This window comes from Barbus barbus (genome assembly GCF_936440315.1).
Source record: "Barbus barbus genome assembly, chromosome: 25".
NCBI classification, from domain to species: Eukaryota; Metazoa; Chordata; class Actinopteri; order Cypriniformes; family Cyprinidae; genus Barbus; species Barbus barbus.
The window spans coordinates 10,123,468-10,142,064 of record NC_136753.1 but is presented as its reverse complement, the minus strand read 5'-3'; the positions used below and the strand labels follow the sequence as shown (position 1 = coordinate 10,142,064).

The 18,597-nt window shown below is 37.3% G+C and overlaps 2 protein-coding genes across 3 annotated transcripts; both read right to left on the bottom strand.

Annotated features, from left to right (window-relative positions):
• Positions 1-188: 188 nt before the first annotated feature.
• LOC306845437 (zinc finger protein ZXDC-like) lies at positions 189-8,153 on the bottom strand. Its single transcript, XM_079378237.1, has 9 exons — positions 6,290-8,153; positions 6,032-6,184; positions 5,873-5,951; positions 5,553-5,683; positions 4,128-4,298; positions 2,836-3,701; positions 2,446-2,700; positions 2,264-2,365; positions 189-916 (listed from the first exon to the last, which is right to left on the bottom strand). The coding sequence occupies exons 1-9, from the start codon at positions 8,145-8,147 to the stop codon at positions 830-832; spliced, it is 3,702 nt and encodes a 1,233-aa protein (XP_079234363.1). The 5' UTR covers positions 8,148-8,153; the 3' UTR covers positions 189-829.
• Positions 8,154-9,546: 1,393 nt separating this feature from the next.
• On the bottom strand, positions 9,547-18,279 carry LOC306845196 (tRNA (guanine(6)-N(2))-methyltransferase THUMP3-like). 2 transcript variants are annotated; one of them, XM_079377850.1, is made up of 10 exons: positions 18,248-18,279; positions 17,820-17,998; positions 16,286-16,363; positions 15,701-16,141; positions 13,760-13,890; positions 12,467-12,536; positions 12,265-12,380; positions 10,365-10,469; positions 10,102-10,225; positions 9,547-9,881 (listed from the first exon to the last, which is right to left on the bottom strand). In XM_079377850.1, the coding sequence occupies exons 2-10, from the start codon at positions 17,979-17,981 to the stop codon at positions 9,693-9,695; spliced, it is 1,416 nt and encodes a 471-aa protein (XP_079233976.1). In that variant the 5' UTR covers positions 17,982-17,998; positions 18,248-18,279; the 3' UTR covers positions 9,547-9,692. The 2 variants fall into 2 exon arrangements, with proteins under 2 accessions (XP_079233976.1, XP_079233975.1); XM_079377849.1 differs by lacking the exon at positions 18,248-18,279 and adding an exon at positions 18,115-18,244.
• Positions 18,280-18,597: the final 318 nt, after the last annotated feature.

Genomic DNA, 18,597 nt, shown 5'->3' with positions numbered 1-18,597 from the left:
ATAAACATGTTGATACTTGCTTGAATATGAATACAAATGTATTTCTGTAGATAGTAGGTGAAATCAAGTATATTTTCAATCCTTGTTTTTGCAAGGTTTAAATGTTTTTAAAAGGATATTAACATTAATGAATGTATGAATCATGAACATGTGAAATCTCATAAAATAAATATTTGCGGACACAAACTAGAGTCAGAAGTTTGATTTAAATGTAAAATTTTATTAACCTGTTCTGAAGTAAACCAAACCTAATAAATACATTTTAACTGCATTATTTTATAAAAAGTAGAACTTTTTTTTTTTTTCCACAAACATGAAACATAACTATATCCGCACTTTACAAAGCCATACAAAAATAGGCATCAAAACAACTGTTTTATAGTGGTGAATCAGGCAAATAAGTTAAGGTCAAATCAGACTAGATATAAACAGTTCATGACAAACAGTTAAGTTTTCATAGATCAATAGTATTTATTCTGGTTATGAGGCAGATCAGTGATGTTGTTCACTGCCATTTATCGTTTGTGCGCTCACAAATCATTACACTGAAATATGAACTTTTGAAAAATCAAGCATTTATCAAGCAAGTCACATGATCAAAATTAAACAAAACTAAATGTGCGTTGTTTTTGGTCAAATTAGCTATCTTTATGGAACGCAGTACTATTCTGACTTCATGTATTAAACACGAATGCAATGATTTCCTTAAATTAGATAAAGAGAAAAACCAGTGGAGGCACTGAGGAAAGTTACAAGATCATCTGAGAAAGAGAATGAGAGAGACAGCCTGACATAGATGGTCTTTTAGAAGCACCTTCTGTTTCCACCATCACTCCAAGTCTTGTAAGTTGATGGTGCTCCCAGTGAATTGGGAGTTATCAGATCCATTTTCATCTTCAGCCATGACTGTAGGTTCCTACAACAGATAATATTTAGGTTAGTTTGTAGGATACTGTGTAACAGAGTAACAATAACCAAATTTCAAAACACAATGGGACAATTTTATGGCACAATCGCAATGGATATATATGGGCCATTCTACAGCATTGATGCAAAGTCAGGTCTTTTTTTGATGATTAAATTTTACTTTATGTACGCAAATTGTATAGTATCCAAGGTACACATTTCTAATAATTGTGTAGTTAATTCTCATCGTATTTTCAGAAAGTTTTGGAATATTTGTCCTCTCCCCAAATTTGTCATTACTGAAGCACACAGCAATAAGTTAATTAGAAGGGTTATATTGAGCCATTAAGATTCTGCTTACATCTACTTTGTAAATAAAAATTTTTTTCCATTTAGGAAATCTTTCCAGAGGTAAATCAATAATTACATTTTTACCAATACTTCAAGTGTAATTTATGAGACTTGTTGTATATTGCATCCAATTTTTCTTTGTAAAAAGGCAAACGTTGATCATACTGATTTCAAAGTTAAGTATTTGTTAGTTTGCATATACACGTTTTGTTAGTGACTGCACATTTTTGGTAGTGACAGCAATATTTTGGTAATGACCACATCACATTACAGAATTTTAACTTGCATACTAAAATACAAAATTAGCGTAACTGTACTAAAATTTAGCTTATTTCCCCCAAATATGAGGATTGTGTGTTCCCCTTTGTCACTGCCGAAACAATGATGACATTTTTCGGTCGTGACTGTTTTGGTAGTGACAATTTTATGGGATTTTTTTTTTTTCATAATTTACAAAGTTTACAAGTTTCATAATTTACAAATAAAATAAAATATATTTTTTTAACTTCAAAAAGATACTTTTACAAACAACAATGCAAAAAAATAAAAATAAAAATGATTTCAATATTATTTGAAATTTAGGGGTTAGGGTTCAGGACAGCCACCTACCAACTGAAAGTACCCAATAAATGATGATCTTATATATATTAAGCTTACTAATATTTTTTCAATAGATACTGCTTAAACGCTTTTTAAATGTGTTTTAGGTTGCGGGACAGCAGTTTGCACTAATTCTGTAGAATGACCCATATAACCTTCAGCAAAGAAGCATTAATGTCAATAACATCTGTTTAATGTCATTTTTATAAACTATACAAGGCAATGAGCAGTTAAAATGCCAACCAGCAGGGAATGCAGAGTTGTCTCCTGTTCAATCCATCTACTGTCATATCTATTTATTAAATTTCACCAAAAATAAATCTTGAACAATAAAATAACTCCACTAAAAACAAAACAAAGGATAAAAAGCAGTGCACTGATTATGAGGCTTAGTAGTTGTATGAACCTGTAGGATGTTGACAGGCAGATCCACAGTGAGCTGAGAGTGTGAACACGAGGTCTGTGAACTCAACTGGAAAGCCAGGTCTCCATCAGCAGCTGGGTCATCCTACAACAAACACACTCAAATCAATATACAGAACTGAAGTGAGAATGCTATCAACCCCCCCCCCCCCCCAATCATCTCACCTGCAGCAGCTGAATCTGTACAAATTGTGCGCCTGCCACAGGATCCCGGATGGGTAGCTCACTATTTCCATTAGCAGCTCCTTCTCCAAAATGAGCACATGAATTAGTCGGTGGAGCAGGGCTGGTGCCCTTTGATCCTTTAGTCTTTCTTTGGCCAGTCTCCGAGGAACATGTTGAAGAGCCTGGACCTTTCTGTTTTCTCCTCTTGGCAAGCTGAATGGCCCTGTAGTCTGTGCGTGCTGATCCACTGCTCTCCTAATGGATGGACAACAGAACGCATTTAGTCTTTTGGGTTACCTTGTTTTAAAATTACTGAAGAACGAACATTTAACCAAATAATTAAATTAAATGTATTTTCAGAAAGTTCAAGATCAACTCTTTATTACTAACCATAACAGGGCAGGTGACCGAGGGCAACTCTGTTATTTTCTGTCCACTGTAGGATCCACTGTGGCTGGGAAACACAAACTGACACATCCCCTTACTGCCATCTGCCTGAGCCATGACCTCCACCCTGCTTAACAAGGGCCCAACGGCTGTATCACTGCCAGGCAGGTCAGCCTTTGCCTGCGGAGAGATTAATTCTGGTACAGGGGTTGCCACCAGAGCCATGGAGGAGAGCGGGGTGGAGAGAGAAGGAACAAGAGAGGAACTGAGTGCTGGAGGAAGAGCCGACGTCAGTGAGGAAAGAGATTGAGTGAGTGATGAAGAAAGATTTGGCGTTAGAGAAGATGGTGATTCTACAGTCAAGGGATTGCAGGAATTCAGAGTGTGGAGCTGTTCTGAAGATGCAGTACTTTGAATAGCCAGAGCAGTCAGAGTTCCCAGCTCTTCTGGGTTGACTGTTTGCACATCATCCAAATGCAATGTGGCATGGGGCAAAACCCCTCCACCTCCTCCAGTGCCCAATCCTGTGTCTAATACATGTACGCCCATATCTTGCCCAGCTGCTAAAATGAGAGGATCCACAGTTTTTGCCCCGTTAAGGGCCGAGCCGACTGATGCTGGATCTATTGTGAGGATTCCGGTGTTAACCAGAGGAATGTCCATGGAGAAGGATCCTGCCCCAGTACTGCCTTCACTGCCTACAGCGGTGGTCCCAGGACATGCAGGGATGCTGGAGAAGAGAGAAGACAAGTCCAGACTGCTGAGTTCAGCTCCTACAGGTCCTGATGGGGCACTGACAGCCTGTGAAGTACTTGTCAGCTCACTGCTGGGGGTGAGAGTGGTTGTGTCGTCCAAATGACTTAACACATCTGCAGAAAGAGGAACAGAGCATAATCAGAATGACATGACAGTGTGCTGCTAAAATATACGAAATTAAAACCCAGCACTAGGTTTATGGTTATTGTCAAGAGAAATTACCAGAATCTGACTTTTCCTAGTAAGCTAAATACTATCTTCTTCCCTCAAAATTAAAGACATACTAGCCTGATTTTGTTCTACGAAACAAAAAAAAGAGGTTCTGCAATACCCATTCTGCTCATTTCTATACAATAAGTGTGCAGACATTTTTGCTTTGTTCTATGTAAATGAGCAGCATGGCTAATCTTTTATGTTCCAAAGAAATATGTGTTTTGAAGGACAAGAGAGTAAGGGGTCACAATTTTCATTTTAGATGTACTAAAGCCTAATGTCTTGCTACATAATATACATCTCTGAAGTTGTGTATATGGGCGTACCTGGGCTGAGATTGTGGTGTTTAAGCATGTGTGTCTTGAGACTGCTGCGTGATGAGAAGTGTTTGGTGCAACCGGTAACAGGACAGCGACTCCTCAGACTGACTCCATCCTGCTTGTGCTTCTTGGAATGAATGTAGAGACTACTCCGAGCGGAAAACTTTGCATTACAACCTAAATATTGACATACAAAATGATAACAATTACAAACTTCAATCTAAAATAGCACTGTGATAAATACATTTATCAGGGCTTGACATTAAGCATTCTAATGTAGTAGTCCTTCGGACAAGTAAATTTGTCATTTACTTGTCCGAGTATAAAAGTTACTTGCCCGGATAGAATTTTTTTTTTTTTTAATTGAGTTATAAATATAATTATTGATTGTGGCTATACAAAACATTTAGTTTATTTAGATTTTTCTTTTTAAATAAAATAATGAAAAAATTAAAGTGTGATAATACTGTTATATTTTAAAATAAAAAGGGAGTATTAATTACAAATACAATCATTTTATATTAAACTTGAAAATAAAATGCTTATATATATATATATATACATACATGATAGAGAAAAAAAGAAAAAAAAGGCGCTCGATCTTCGTGTGAAACTATATGAAATTATATAAATATATACATTTTCTTCTCCCATATCTTGAAATTTTCTTATCATTCAATCGCACGTGAGGTAGTCTAACCTAGACAACTTTACGTAATGTATGCTTGCACTCTGTTTTGATTCTTGCAGTACACTCGATAAAACAACAATTACGAAATTATCTCAAACGATATATATTGCACACCCCTATAACAATGGCTATATCATAAAGGCAGTTATTATTGTTTTTGGTATTGACTTTAAGTTACTTGTCCGATTGGGCAAGTACATTTCTCTTTCACTTGCCTGACCAAAACATTCACTTGTCCCGGACAAGTGTTAATGTCAAGCCCTGATTTATGGTAGTCACCACAAGAAAAATGTCAGACATTTCATATGAAAAGTGATAGAGAATCTTAAAAAAAAACAACATCCAAGACTCAAACACACTGTACAATACAGAACAACATTGTTAGCTGATTAAATACAGCTAAACTGGCCTGTAGCTGTTAAGGCTCTTTTGCACCAAGCATGAATATTCAGCACAAACCAAATACAAAAGATGTCAATGAAAACCTAAGCCCAGATCTTTTTGGTTGCCATAAATAGACCTTAATTAAAAAACTAACACCAAAAGCAGTTTGGCACATGCCATTGACCACCAGCAGATTCAGAAGAAGCATTGAAGATGCAAGTGGAACTCTAAAGCCGGTGTTTTCAAGGGCTTTGATTCCAAAAAAATTGCCAGAGAGGCTTTGTTCTCATCAATATTATTTTCTCTATTCTATTAACACGCATTATTAGTTGTTCTTGTACAACATAAATGCTGACCTTCTACAGGACATTCAAATGGCTTGGTACCCAGGTGTGTGATACTATGCCCCTTCAAGTGCTCGGCCCGTGTAAAGGATTTCCCACAGCCTTCCTCTGGACATGCAAACCGTCTGTCATCATCATGCTTCCTGTGAATGAAGAGCAACACCTAATGAATCACTCAGTAGCATGCTGAACAATACGTACTCTATTTTGAAATTAAGTTATATTTTTAGGCTTTTTTGCCTTTATTTTGAGAGAACAGTAGAGAGAGAGGATATTCAGTGAACATGTGGATGCATGTATGGGTATAAGAGGGTCAAACTTATGTGCCTCACCGTTTGTGCCGGAGCAATTTGGACATGCTTGTGAAAGTCCAACCACAGGAGTCAGAATCACAAACAAATGGTCTTTCACCTTGGAACGAAAAGTTAGAGAGGGATGTTAGAAAACTGAAGGAAAATTACTTTATTCCAAGCATCTGCTTATTTGTTCACCCGTGTGACTGCGGAGGTGTATTTTGAGCCGACAAGCTTTGTCATATCGCTTGTCACAGCCAGGATAGGTACAAGTGAACTGAGCCATTTCTCGGAAGTGGGTCCTGTTGTGGGAGAACAGGGCACTGAAAGTGATGAAGGTCTTCTCACATCCTGAGGAGGCACAGAAACACCAAGATCAAGTTGGTATTACTACCTGTAATATTGCTTATTGTCAATTTTGGCTTAGAAACTGGTCAAGATATCAATTCAACTCACCTGGGAACTCACACTTATGTGGTCTTTCTGGTTCAAAGTGTGTTCTTTGATGATTAGTGAGTCTCGTGGCAGTGCGAAACTTCTCATTGCATACTTCACAGATAAATGCATTTTCCTGATCATGTGCTTTAACATGAGCCTTTAGATTGTAAACTGTGGTGAAGCGGCGACCACAATTTTCCCATTCACATTTATAAGGACGCACTTTGTCATGAGACTGCAGGTGGCGTTTCAGCTTGTATGATGTTGTGAAGGACCAATCACAGCCCTCCACTGTGCACTTGAAGGGACGCTGGTCCCCTGTGTGTAGAACCAAGTGGATCTTGAGATTTTGCCTGGTATCAAAGGTGCTGGAACAGCCCGGCTGGGGACATCTATACTTTACTATTGAACCTTTTTTGGTCAAACCTGATACAGTTAATAGGTTTATTGGCTGTAGTTCTTCACAAGTAATTGGTTTGCTTTTTGAATTTTGGCAAATACTACTATCATCTTCTATAGCACAAACGGTTCCTTCCTCTTGCTTAATTGATGAGCAAGAGTCCAGAGTAACACCCATTTCTGATAGAGAACAGTCATCAGCTAGAGTCAACTCTGAATCACTGCCGGCGAATCTGGCTTTAGGCTCATTTTGTAGACTTGAGTTAACATTGCTAATTTTCCCAATGGATTTACTTCCCCCATCATAATTGAGCAGCACAAGATCTTCATTGTCTTTCATTCCCAAATGTTCTTTTAAGCTTATCATACCATCCTCTTTGTAAGCGTAGCCCTCTGGTGGAGTGGCTAGGGTCAAGATTCCATTTTCAATAGTTACAATAATACTTTGATTGTTAATCATGATGGTCCCAGAGAACGTTTCATGCACAGGTATTGGAGTCCCATCAGGACCACAGTCCCCATTACTGCTGGTCTCTTGATTTGTATAATCCATGATATTCATATCAGGTGCAATCCTGTTCTCTGGAACAAACGCAGGGCTGTTATGTTTTGTGATGCACTGCATCAGTTCTTCTGTTGAATGTTCAACTAAATTATTGCTGAGCATTTCTACAGTACAGACGTTTGGCGTTTGACTGCCCCCAGCGTAGCCTTCTGACAATATTGGATCTCTATTCTCTGCCAAAAGACACATCTCATGTCTAACATTTTGGTCAGTTGTCTCAGATCTGGAATTTAAATGACTGAGGCTTGACAAATGTCCCGATTTGGATGTTCTGTTGAAGTTTTCATCTAAATCTACTGGGGAACTGAGAGGCTTTGACTTGGGTGATGATGATCCATTCTCTTCAGCTTTGTGTTGAAAGCTCATTTGTCGTTCCTTACTGTCATCTTCTTTGTGCACTATGTTAAAAACCACGTATAGTTCCTGTGGGCTCTTGTTTGTAGAGGTGTTGCTGAGAATCCTCTCTGTCGTGAATCTTTGTTCAAAGCTGTCGGTGTCCAGAAGGGGTAGCGCCATTTGCAGATCGTTGTCATCGTGTTCAACTGCCCTCTCAAACTCAGAAGGCAGTAAGTCTAATTCATTAAACACCTTTTGTTTGGACGCATTCACGTCACCGAGTTCTGCATCTCCTGACTGAACATAATATCCATATTTCTTACCATGGTTGTTTTGAAGAGACAGAGCGCTGCCGCTGCCATTTTCCGCAACTCGAAGCGGTGAGGCTCTGGCCCGGTTGTTGTTGGCGTCGCTTTCTAAGCCCAGCGATCCCGAAAGACCTGAGATCGCATTTTCAGTCAGACGTGTTCTCGCATGAATCGCAGAAGCTGTTGTTTGCTGAGAGAATGTCGTGTGGAGCGGGACGCCATGTTGGTACTGAGTGTTTTTTGTGTCAGTAAGCCCCTGGATTTCCATCTTGGTGTCCCTGTAGCAGCAGCTCATGAAAGCTCCGCCCTTCACATATGAGCCCGATCCTGATAGGCCGGTATATATATTACGTCATAACAAACACATATTTCAAGATCGTCGATTAAATTCAGAAAAAGACGAAAAAAAAGGAAACCATTGATGATTAACAATTTTTGGTTCCATTTATTTAATTAAAATCTACATGAAAAAATACTGTAGTAATTTATAGCAGTGTCTTTGACCCATACTATAGTGTATTACATATTATAGTACTTATAACACTTAATGAATGCTACAGCATACTGTAGTATTAACTATAGTGAACTGATAAACTGTAATAAATACCGTAGTGTGCTTTAGTTTTTACTATAGTAAACTGTAGTGTGTTGTAGTATAATATACCCTTTAGTTGTAGAAAACTTAGTACAGTATTGGGTGAACTCATTTGTTTATAATACTATAGTTATATTACCACAGCAACTATAGAACTGCCACAAATTAATTCAAGTACTTTACTATAGTATGGTTCAAAAACACTAGTATTTATTATAAATTACTATAGTATTTTTTCACGTGGAAAGGAGCTAACAAATCAGTTATTTCATTGAGTGCGATGAAAATAGACTTTACTTTATCCATTGGGATAACATGAATAATGATCTCATTGGCAATAACTGAAAACAGCATTAAGGGTTAGTTTATGTGTTTTGAGCAAGATGAAAATAAGGGACATGTTAGTGTTTGATGTTTTATTGAGTTTTAGAATTTAGAAGAGTTTCTGTTTTGGATTTAAGTAAGGCTTGTGCTTAGATTAAAGAAGAGTAGGTGAAGAACACCGCTGGAAAACCCTAGCCTAAACTGGTTTGCTGGCTTAATTTGGTTTTCTGGCCTGACCAGGCTGGAAAACCAACCTAACCCTAACAGTGACGATATCAATACATCATATGTTACACACTGTATGGTAATTAAAGTTAGCATAATTAACATGTTAATGTGCATTACTGCTAGCTATTTTGTTGCAAGACGTTCATTTAGAAAAAGCATCAAATCCTGCATGCATGCAGAACTGTAGAAAGCTAGATGAAGAGCTTTTTTTGTGATTTAGCAGTTCTGAAAAACTGCAATAAAGTGTCTTTATGGTTCTATTGCTTGGACTTATGTCACTGTTAGACTCCGAAATAAGACTTATGCTCACTGAAGCATGTGTATGCGTATGATGTATTGGATGACTATTTCGGTTCAAGTCACCCTGTGCACACCCCTACTAAAATATATAATCTAAAACATCACTTTGCATTTAAAGCAATAAAGACAAATATGGCAAGTCCAATGCAGAGTGAACAAATTATTTGCAGTTGTACTTAGTCATTTTCTTTTCACAAAGAAATAAATCACACCTTGAATTGAACGTAAACATATGAACATTTTATTATCTTGGACTCATGATAGATTATGTCTCGAGTGAAATAATCAAAAAAAGACAGAAAGACTAACTTTGGCATATTAACTTAACAAAAAGGAGGAACACAACGGATTTGTCTGTCTGGCTTCTCACTGACTAGCATCCTTCATATTCTCTTTTTGTGATCCTGTTGCTGTATGAGGCTCCATTCCATCTTCAGAAGTGGTGCCAAAAACTACTGCCGTTCTTTTCAGAACAAAAACGCCAGCATGCAGTCCTCCCACATTCACCCAAACAGTGTGCAATTTCCGCCACAGCCCCTCCATCTGCGACAATGCCTGCAAAAGATGGTTAAAATATTATGTAGGCCATTATAGGGAGAAATGGACTTTCTGCATTATACATGACAAGGACCTAGATAAAATTCATATATATTTCAATATATTAAACTTAAAAAAAAAAAAGAAAGATCCGGGTCCCATGAAAACCCATTAATAATCATTGTATTTTCACTACAAATTTAATGAACCACATTATGAACCACATTATGAACCATACCTTCAAGAAACATTTTTTATCCTGGGTCAGCAGAACAGCTTTTCCTGTACCAGGTTTACAAACTCGAGCCATTTCTCGAAGACATAATGGGTATAATTCCCAGTTCTTCTTCTTGGATCCCATTCTTTAACACACACCCCCCACAAACAGTTTAAAATACAATAAAAAATTTATATATATAATTACACTGTAATAGGGTTATTAATTGCAATAATAAACTGGAATAATTCTAAAATTGCATAGCTCCAGATATCGGTCAGTACCTTTTTCCAAAAGGCATGTCAGTAATGATGATATCCACTGAACTGCTTCTCATGGGTAGATTGCACAAGTCCCACTGAACTATGTCTAAGGGTAAGCCTGAAGAGCTACAAATACATGAAACAATGAGAATATATAGACAGGAAGCAAAAAAAAAAGTATATATATATATATATATATAAAATATACACTCACCTAAAGGATTATTAGGAACACCATACTAATACTGTGTTTGACCCCCTTTTGCCTTCAGAACTGCCTAAATTCTACGTGGCATTGATTCAACAAGGTGCTGAAAGCATTCTTTAGAAATGTTGGCCCATATTGATAGGATAGCATTTTGCAGTTGATGGATATTTGTGGGATGCACATCCAGGGCACGAAGCTCCCGTTCCACCACATCCCAAAGAAGCTCTATTGGGTTGAGATCTGGTGACTGTGGGGGCCATTTTAGTACAGTGAACTCATTGTCATGTTCAAAAAACCAATTTGAAATGATTCGAGCTTTGTGACATGGTGCATTATCCTGCTGGAAGTAGCCATCAGAGGATGGGCACATGGTGGTCATAAAGGGATGGACATGGTCAGGTAGGCCGTGGCATTTAAACGATGCCCAATCTGGCACTAAGGGGCCTGAAGTGTGCCAAGAAAACATCCCCCACACCATTACACCACCACCACCAGCCTGCACAGTGGTAACAAGGCATGATGGATCCATGTTCTCATTCTGTTTACGGCAAATTCTGACTCTACCATCTGAATGTCTCAACAGAAATCGAGACTCATCAGACCAGGCAACATTTTTCCAGTCTTCAACCATCCAATTTTGGTGAGCTCGTGCAAATTGTAGCCTCTTTTTCCTATTTGTAGTGGAGATGAGTGGTACCCGGTGGGGTCTTCTGCTGTTGTAGCCCATCCGCCTCAAGGGAAGTCGTGGCCTAATGGTTAGAGAGTCAGACTTGTAATCCTAAGGTTGCGGGTTCGAGTCTCTGGCCGGAAGGAATTGTAGGTGGGGGGAGTGAATGTCCAGCGCTCTCAATACCACGACTGAGGTGCCCTTGAGCAAGGCACCGAACCCCCAACTGCTCCCCGGGCGCTGCAGCATAAAATGGCTGCCCGGGTGTGTGTTCACAGTGTGTGTGTGTCCACTGCTGTGTGTGTGCACGTTGGATGGGTTAAATGCAGAGCACGAATTCCGAGTATGGGTCACCATACTTGGCTGAATGTCACTTCACCTCAAGGTTGTGCGTGTTGTGGCTTCACAAATGCTTTGCTGCATACCTCGGTTGTAACGAGTTGCTCTTCTATCAGCTTGAATCAGTCGGCCCATTCTCCTCTGACCTCTAGCATCAACAAGGCATTTTCGCCCACAGGACTGCCGCATACTGGATGTTTTTCCCTTTTCACACCATTCTTTGTAAACCCTAGAAATGGTTGTGCGTGAAAATCCCAGTAACTGAGCAGATTGTGAAATACTCAGACCGGCCCGTCTGGCACCAACAACCATGCCACGCTCAAAATTGCTTAAATCACCTTTCTTTCCCATTCTGACATTCAGTTTGGAGTTCAGGAGATTGTCTTGACCAGGACCACACCCCTAAATGCATTGAAGCAACTGCCATGTGATTGGTTGATTAGATAATTGCATTAATGAGAAATTGAACAGGTGTTCCTAATAATCCTTTAGGTGAGTGTATATAGATATATACACACACACACACGCTCATTATTAATATCTTGTGATGAAAGTATAACCAGCAGTGAAATGTAAGTAATTGTAATAATAAATAGCTAAATAAATATATATAATTAAAATAACCTAATTCTAAATATAAATACAACTATAGTATATAAATAGTAATAAGTAATAGTAAAAGGTTGACGGGACACAAGCTTCCTTACCTTCCTCCATCCTGTGTTCTCTTTAGAATGTGCTTGATATTATTGACCGATCGACTGACTGCTGTGCCATTGTTGTCTCCCGCTAAAAAGAATGAATTCTGCCACTCCATAACTCCCTGTTTAAAAAGAAGTTAATAATTCACCTCTTATGAAAGAGAAATATACAGACCGAAAATTTAGCAGTTTAATTAATTTTACAAACCTCTAAAGGTATTGCTCCAGTTCCACACATGGGATCTAAAATCACATCTGACACCTGTGGCTTGCAAAGTCTGAAAAAACAAAAAACAAAACAATCAATACAGTCAGAGACACAATTGTTTTCTTTCTTGCATTTCCTTCAATCTATAAGCATTACAAATACACAGGCTCACATATCATAAATATACAACTATCACTACAAGAGTCTATATTTAGGGGTATGTACATTCAGTTCGCCATGTGAACGAATCTTGTTCATCTTGGAGAAGAATCTGTTTTCTCATTATTTGTGGTGATAACAGCCATGGTGCTTAGTAGCTTCCCTTAGTAGATTTGTATATATGCAAATTGTACAATGTCCTAATTTTAAGTAATAGTATTCCAGTCTTCAGTGTCACACGATCGTTCAAAAATCATTCTAATATGCCGATTTGTTGCTGAAGAAACATTTCTTATTATCCAAGGTGAAAATAGTTGTGCTGCTTAATATTTTTGTGGAAACTGTCACACACAACCATTCAAAAGTTTGGGGTTTTAATCACTAAAAACTTTATTTTTTTAACAAGGATGCATTAAATTGATCAAAATATATATAAAATATTGTAAAAGATTCATATTTTAAAATAAATGCTATACTTTACTGTTTAAAGGATCATGTAACACAGATGTCTGGTGTAATAGCTGCTGAAAATTCATCTTTGAAATCTCAGGGATAAATTTAAAATACATTCAAATATAAAACAGTTCTTTTACTGTTTTACTCTATTTATGATTAAATACATGCAGCCTTGATGAGCATAAGAGACTTCTTTCAAAATAGTTAACTTCTGACCACTAGTGTACTTTCATAATAATATTATTTTTGTATTATATTTTAATATTCGCTATATTAATAATAATAATATCATTCTATAAACCAGGGGTGCCCAACCCTGTTCCTGGCGATCGACTGTCCTGCAAAACTTAGCTCCAACTCTAATCAAACACACCTGAAGCAACTAATTAAGGTCTTCAGGATTGCGTGAAAATTAAAGGCAGGTGTGTTTGAGTACAGTTGGAGCTAAACTTTGCAGGACAGTCGAACGCCAGGAACAGGGTTGGGCACCCCTGGTATAAACTGTAAAAAACTAAAAATAATAATACAACAGAGCAGCTCCTGCAATAATGACACTTCCAAACAATAGGAGTGGTATTGTGGAACTTTATCTAGTATAGTACCATGAGGTAAAATTATGACATTGTGACAACCTTATTGAAACGATTGCAAGCAATACTTTACATCAATGTTGCTTACCTAAGCATGCCATAAGCCAGCGTAGAACGTAGAGTGGTCGGGCCAAAGTGAGTGATGTTTCTCCTATGTAGACTCTCCACTGTGAGAGCAATACCAACAACAACTTCATTATTGTGGATATTCAACAGCACCTAGTAAATAAGAGAGAAACACATTTGTTACAATCACTTTGTTTTACTGAACCTCTATTATGACTTTACACAACACCACACTGGACTGAAATACACTCGATACATACATATATATACATAATATACATACAGTGCTGCTTGAAAGTTTGAAAGAGATCATACAAAATTCATGTTATTTTTTATTTAATACTGCCCTGAGTAAGATATTTTACATAAAAGATGTTTACATTTAGTTCACAAAACAAAAAAATAGCTGAAATTATTAAAATAACCCCATTCAAAAGTTTGGGAACCCTTGGTTCTTAATACTGTGTGTGGTTACCTGGATGATCTACAACTGTTTTTTTGTTTTGTGAGCACTGTTCTTCAGAAAAATCCTCCATGTCCTGAGGAATCTTCAGTTTTCCAGCATCTTTTAGTAGTTGTGTTTGAGTCCCTCAATTGTCCTCAGTGTGAAAAGATGGATCTCAAAATCATACTGTCACTGCAGGAAAGGGTTCAATATGCAAAAGATGCTGGAAAACTGAAGATTCCGCAGGACATGGAGGATTTTTCTGAAGAACAGTGCTCAGTTTAACAGTTCAGAACAAACAAGGGACTCATGAACAACCGACATCATCCAGGTAACCACACACAGTATTAAGAACCAAGGGTTCCCAAACTTTTGAATGTGGATTAATAATTTCAGCTATGTTTTTGTCTTGTGCACTAAATGTAAACATCTTATATGTAAAATATCTTACTCAGGACAGTACTAAATAAAAAACATGCATTTTGTATGATCTCTCTTAATTTGTTAAAATTACTCACATTTTCTGCAAGGGGTTCACAAACTTTCAAGCAGCACTGTACATATATATATATATATATATATACACACACACACACACACACACACACACACACACACACACACACACACACACACATACATACACACACACACACACACACACATTAATATAGATATAGGCTAAAAAATCTTAAGGCTAAAAGTAGGTCCTAACTTGATTTTGGAGAAACTCTTAAAAATAATGGGTGTGTTAGTCATAATTTTAGGACTCTTAAAATTTGGGTCTAAGAGTATTTCACAAAGCACTTTGGTTCTACAACCAGCTGGTCAAGAGGACTCCTAACTCACTAAGACCAAATCACAAACAATCCTAAAATGTTTGCTGTAGGAAATCTGCCTTGGAACATTAACATTTTAGAAAGATTTCACAATAATTTCCCTTTAATTTAATTATCCTGTCCTTCATGTACAAGCTGGGCAAGAGACAACAGGTGTTCTTGCATCAACTTTAGTTTTCTTTTGCACAATATCTTACTATCAGCCATGATTATTCCTTTCTGTTAAATAAAAGGCTGCTTATATGCACATTTGCTTATTGTTTATGAAAGACAGACATGTAAGTGGCTGACAATTCACTGAACGTATACTTGTTTAGTGACACTTTTTAAAAATTGACAATTTAAAAAATGTATTTGAATGTGCCAATATTTTTGTTTTAAAATCTTTATTTGAATATGGCAACATGATACCTTGTTCTACAATATTTCTATGATTAAATCACTGTTAGAGAACCTATCCGCTAGTAACCAATCGCTTTAAGCTTGTTGACATTATCCATAGCAACGAGGCCAACCCCACACTTTCTCTTAGCTTAGGTTTCCCACCATTCCTTAGTAAAAGTTGGTCTCAGCAACTTTGTGAATAGGTTTCAAGATGAAACTCTTAAGAACTTTTATCGCTTTTTAGGAGAACCCAGTGATAAGACAATGTTTTGTGAACACGGCCCCTAAACTTTACCTCGACATCAAATTTAGTCATATCTGCTTTCCACTGAAAGAATTCTTGCACAGCTCCTCCAAAGTCTCGTGCAGCATCATTTGAGGTGAAGCAGTGCTTGTCTCCGGCTCTGTTGCATGTTACTCGAAATTTAAGAGGTGTCCCCCCTGACTCCTGATCCTGTTTTTCTTCCTCAGAATCATTTTCTGGCTGAGAAGAAACATCTTGTTGGTTTCCCTTCACTTCTAGAGCCTCGAGATCTTCCCAGAGCTCTTCTGGATCTGATGGGACAGTATCAGTAGATTTGGTGCCAACATTGCCGCACTGATCTGATTTTGTGGGGTTAGTTCTTTTCCGACGTCCTTTCTTCTTTTTTATAGAATTGTTCAACTTCCAGACTTCTAAGGCATTGGTCCAAGGCAATTTGGTGGCCAGCTCTAGCCAATCCAATTCCACTTCCTCCTGTTAAATAAGCATTAAACATAAATGATTTCCAGTACTAAATAATCCAATAAACAAATATTGAAAATGGTGGAGTTTGGTGGGAAGCACATCAATGAGAAATGCGTATAGTTTTTAAAATAACTACTAAAATATTGAACATACCTTTGTGGTTTTGAATGGGTAGTCGTCATATTCTTTTATCACAACAAACAGATTGTCTAGAGACTTCAGCTGATGTACCTTTGGATATAAATTAATGAATATAAAAAGCACATGAAAATTCGAAGGCAAACAGACAGCGCTGCTTTATTCACTCGTTTCAAACCAATATGTCTTTTTCCGTGAAACACAAAAGTAGAAATTTTCAAGAACTGTACATTTATTTATTTAACTGGTCATTTATTTCAAAGCAATTTAAGAATATTGTCTGAGGCTTTTAAGTTTAAAAAAATGCATAAGCACCATGAAAGTATCAAATGTCTTTTGACACAAGAGTGCATTGTCTAATAAAACCACACTGTAAGTTTCGGAACTCAGAACTTCCTCCCTAGTGCAAAAAAAAAAAAAAAAGTAATTACTAAAAAAACAATCTAGGGCGAGAATTAACCCCCCCCTCAAAAAAAACCACTACTTCCAGATGTTGTGTTGTTTATCACTCTCATAAAAAGAAAAGAAAAGAAAAAAAAAACCGCAAAAGGTTACACTTTATTTTAAGGTGTCCTTGTTACAGTGTAATTATACATTTAAGTACTGAGTCATATTAATTAACTACATGTACTTACTAAATGTTTAGGGTTAGGCTTTGAGTTACTTTAATGAATTGTTATTATAATAGTAAGTACATGTAACATGAGTAATAAGGACTCCATAATGTGTTAACCTGCAAAAATAACTAAATTAAGGTAATGATATGTGGTTAAGGTACAAAGTTGTCTCTTTTAAGGTGACAAGCTACTGTACACCTCAAAGTACAATTTTTGCTAATTTTTTCGAACAACGTAAATGCGAGCAAGATTGATGCCATTTATCGTTGAGACATGTTTCATGTGTTTTTTGGTTCATGTGTCTAAAGATGAGCACCACATTTGTACGTCTAGTTAAAAGATCAAGGCAGTCAGGTTCCAGACATAAAAATCCTAATCATTTTCTCCACAGTGGAATGGACAGATCTACCATGAACTCGATGTTATCAGTGACTCAACATGTAATTAGAGCTCTGCTTGGTTTTAGATCATTAATGTATATATGGCTTGCAATGGGATTGTATTCATTCCTTCTGTAAAAATGGTAAGTATACCGACTCTGTACTTTTGAGTTTCTGTGCATTTTATTTTTTTTACTTGAAATAAATGTTTGTAAAATTGTGATTTACGTCGTAGCTGGTTGGTTTGTTCATATCTCATTACTTTTTTTAGTTTTTAATCCCTTTGGGAAAAAAATGAAAATGCACGAATAGCTTTATTGGAAGTTTTTTTCCGGGCTTGCTGAAAAAATATAGCGTCATGTGTCACTCACAAAAAGCTTCACACTATGCGGCATGCCACAGCTTTTAGTGGCACGTGTTAGGTACTGAAAACCGGATGTGCTTCTGTAGGTATATGCCATGCCAGTAATGTTAAACAGACATTTGAGCATCAGAGCCTCGTTGTCGTTACAAAACGCCAGGTTACGTGAAACAAACGAGAGTATGACTGACCTTATGAAGCTTATCTGTTGTTATATCAAAATAAATTCTTCCTCTGTTTTTGCTGACTCTAGCAGTGGCCTGAAGCTTCTCCTGGACCTCCTCCGCTGCAGTGTGCTCGAATCCCGTCGGAACAGTCGCTCCGATTGTGACAGTCTGATCAAGCTCCTGCATTATCAGCCCCAGATAAACTGCAATAGAGGAAATAAATAAAAATACACCGGGTAGACTTTTTCCTGATAATATGACTTAAGCCTAAAGTACTTTAGACATCGACGTTTAATAATAATAATAAAAAAAATCGAACTTGTTCTCAGTTTGCCTGCTTTCAAGCTATGTGAGCATTTAAGGGCCGAAGTATTAATAACTCAGTCATTCGTACAGTAACAGTACACCAGCAATATTGCTAAACCCAGGAAAAAATACGCAAGAGAAGTTACCTCTTCTTTCTTCTTGTTTCGTTAAAACAGCGGATCGCAAACTGACATAATGCATTACCGCCACCTACTGCTAACTTGTACCAAAGATCATATTTAATCATGATGTGGTTGCATAAACTGTAACAAAAATAAATCAATATGAATCCAATACAATACTGTCAAAATTACAAATATAGAAGTTGCTACAAATGACCACTTTAAATCTTAAACACTACATCTCAAATGATCAGATGCAAATGACATACTACATCAGGCGAGTCACTCAATACCTTTAGGAGGATCTTATCAGGTACATAGTATTAAAATGTGTTCCTCTTCATTTAAAGGGCGAGAGAAGATTTGGCTGATGG

Bases quoted from the DNA above. Each gene is read 5' to 3' on its own strand.
- LOC306845437 (XM_079378237.1), bottom strand. From the start codon at position 8,147: ATGGAAATCCAGGGGCTTACTGACACAAAAAACACTCAGTACCAACAT. The intron at 5,952-6,031 runs GTGAACAAATAA...TTTCGTTCCAAG, and splicing joins ACACCTCCGCAGTCACACGG to GTGAAAGACCATTTGTTTGT. The intron at 2,366-2,445 runs GTGAGATGATTG...TGTTTGTTGTAG, and splicing joins TACAGATTCAGCTGCTGCAG to GATGACCCAGCTGCTGATGG.
- LOC306845196 (XM_079377850.1), bottom strand. From the start codon at position 17,981: ATGCAGGAGCTTGATCAGACTGTCACAATCGGAGCGACTGTTCCGACG. The intron at 16,142-16,285 runs GTATGTTCAATA...CTTATTTAACAG, and splicing joins ACCCATTCAAAACCACAAAG to GAGGAAGTGGAATTGGATTG. The intron at 10,470-12,264 runs GTAAGGAAGCTT...ATGTATTTGTAG, and splicing joins AGAACACAGGATGGAGGAAG to CTCTTCAGGCTTACCCTTAG.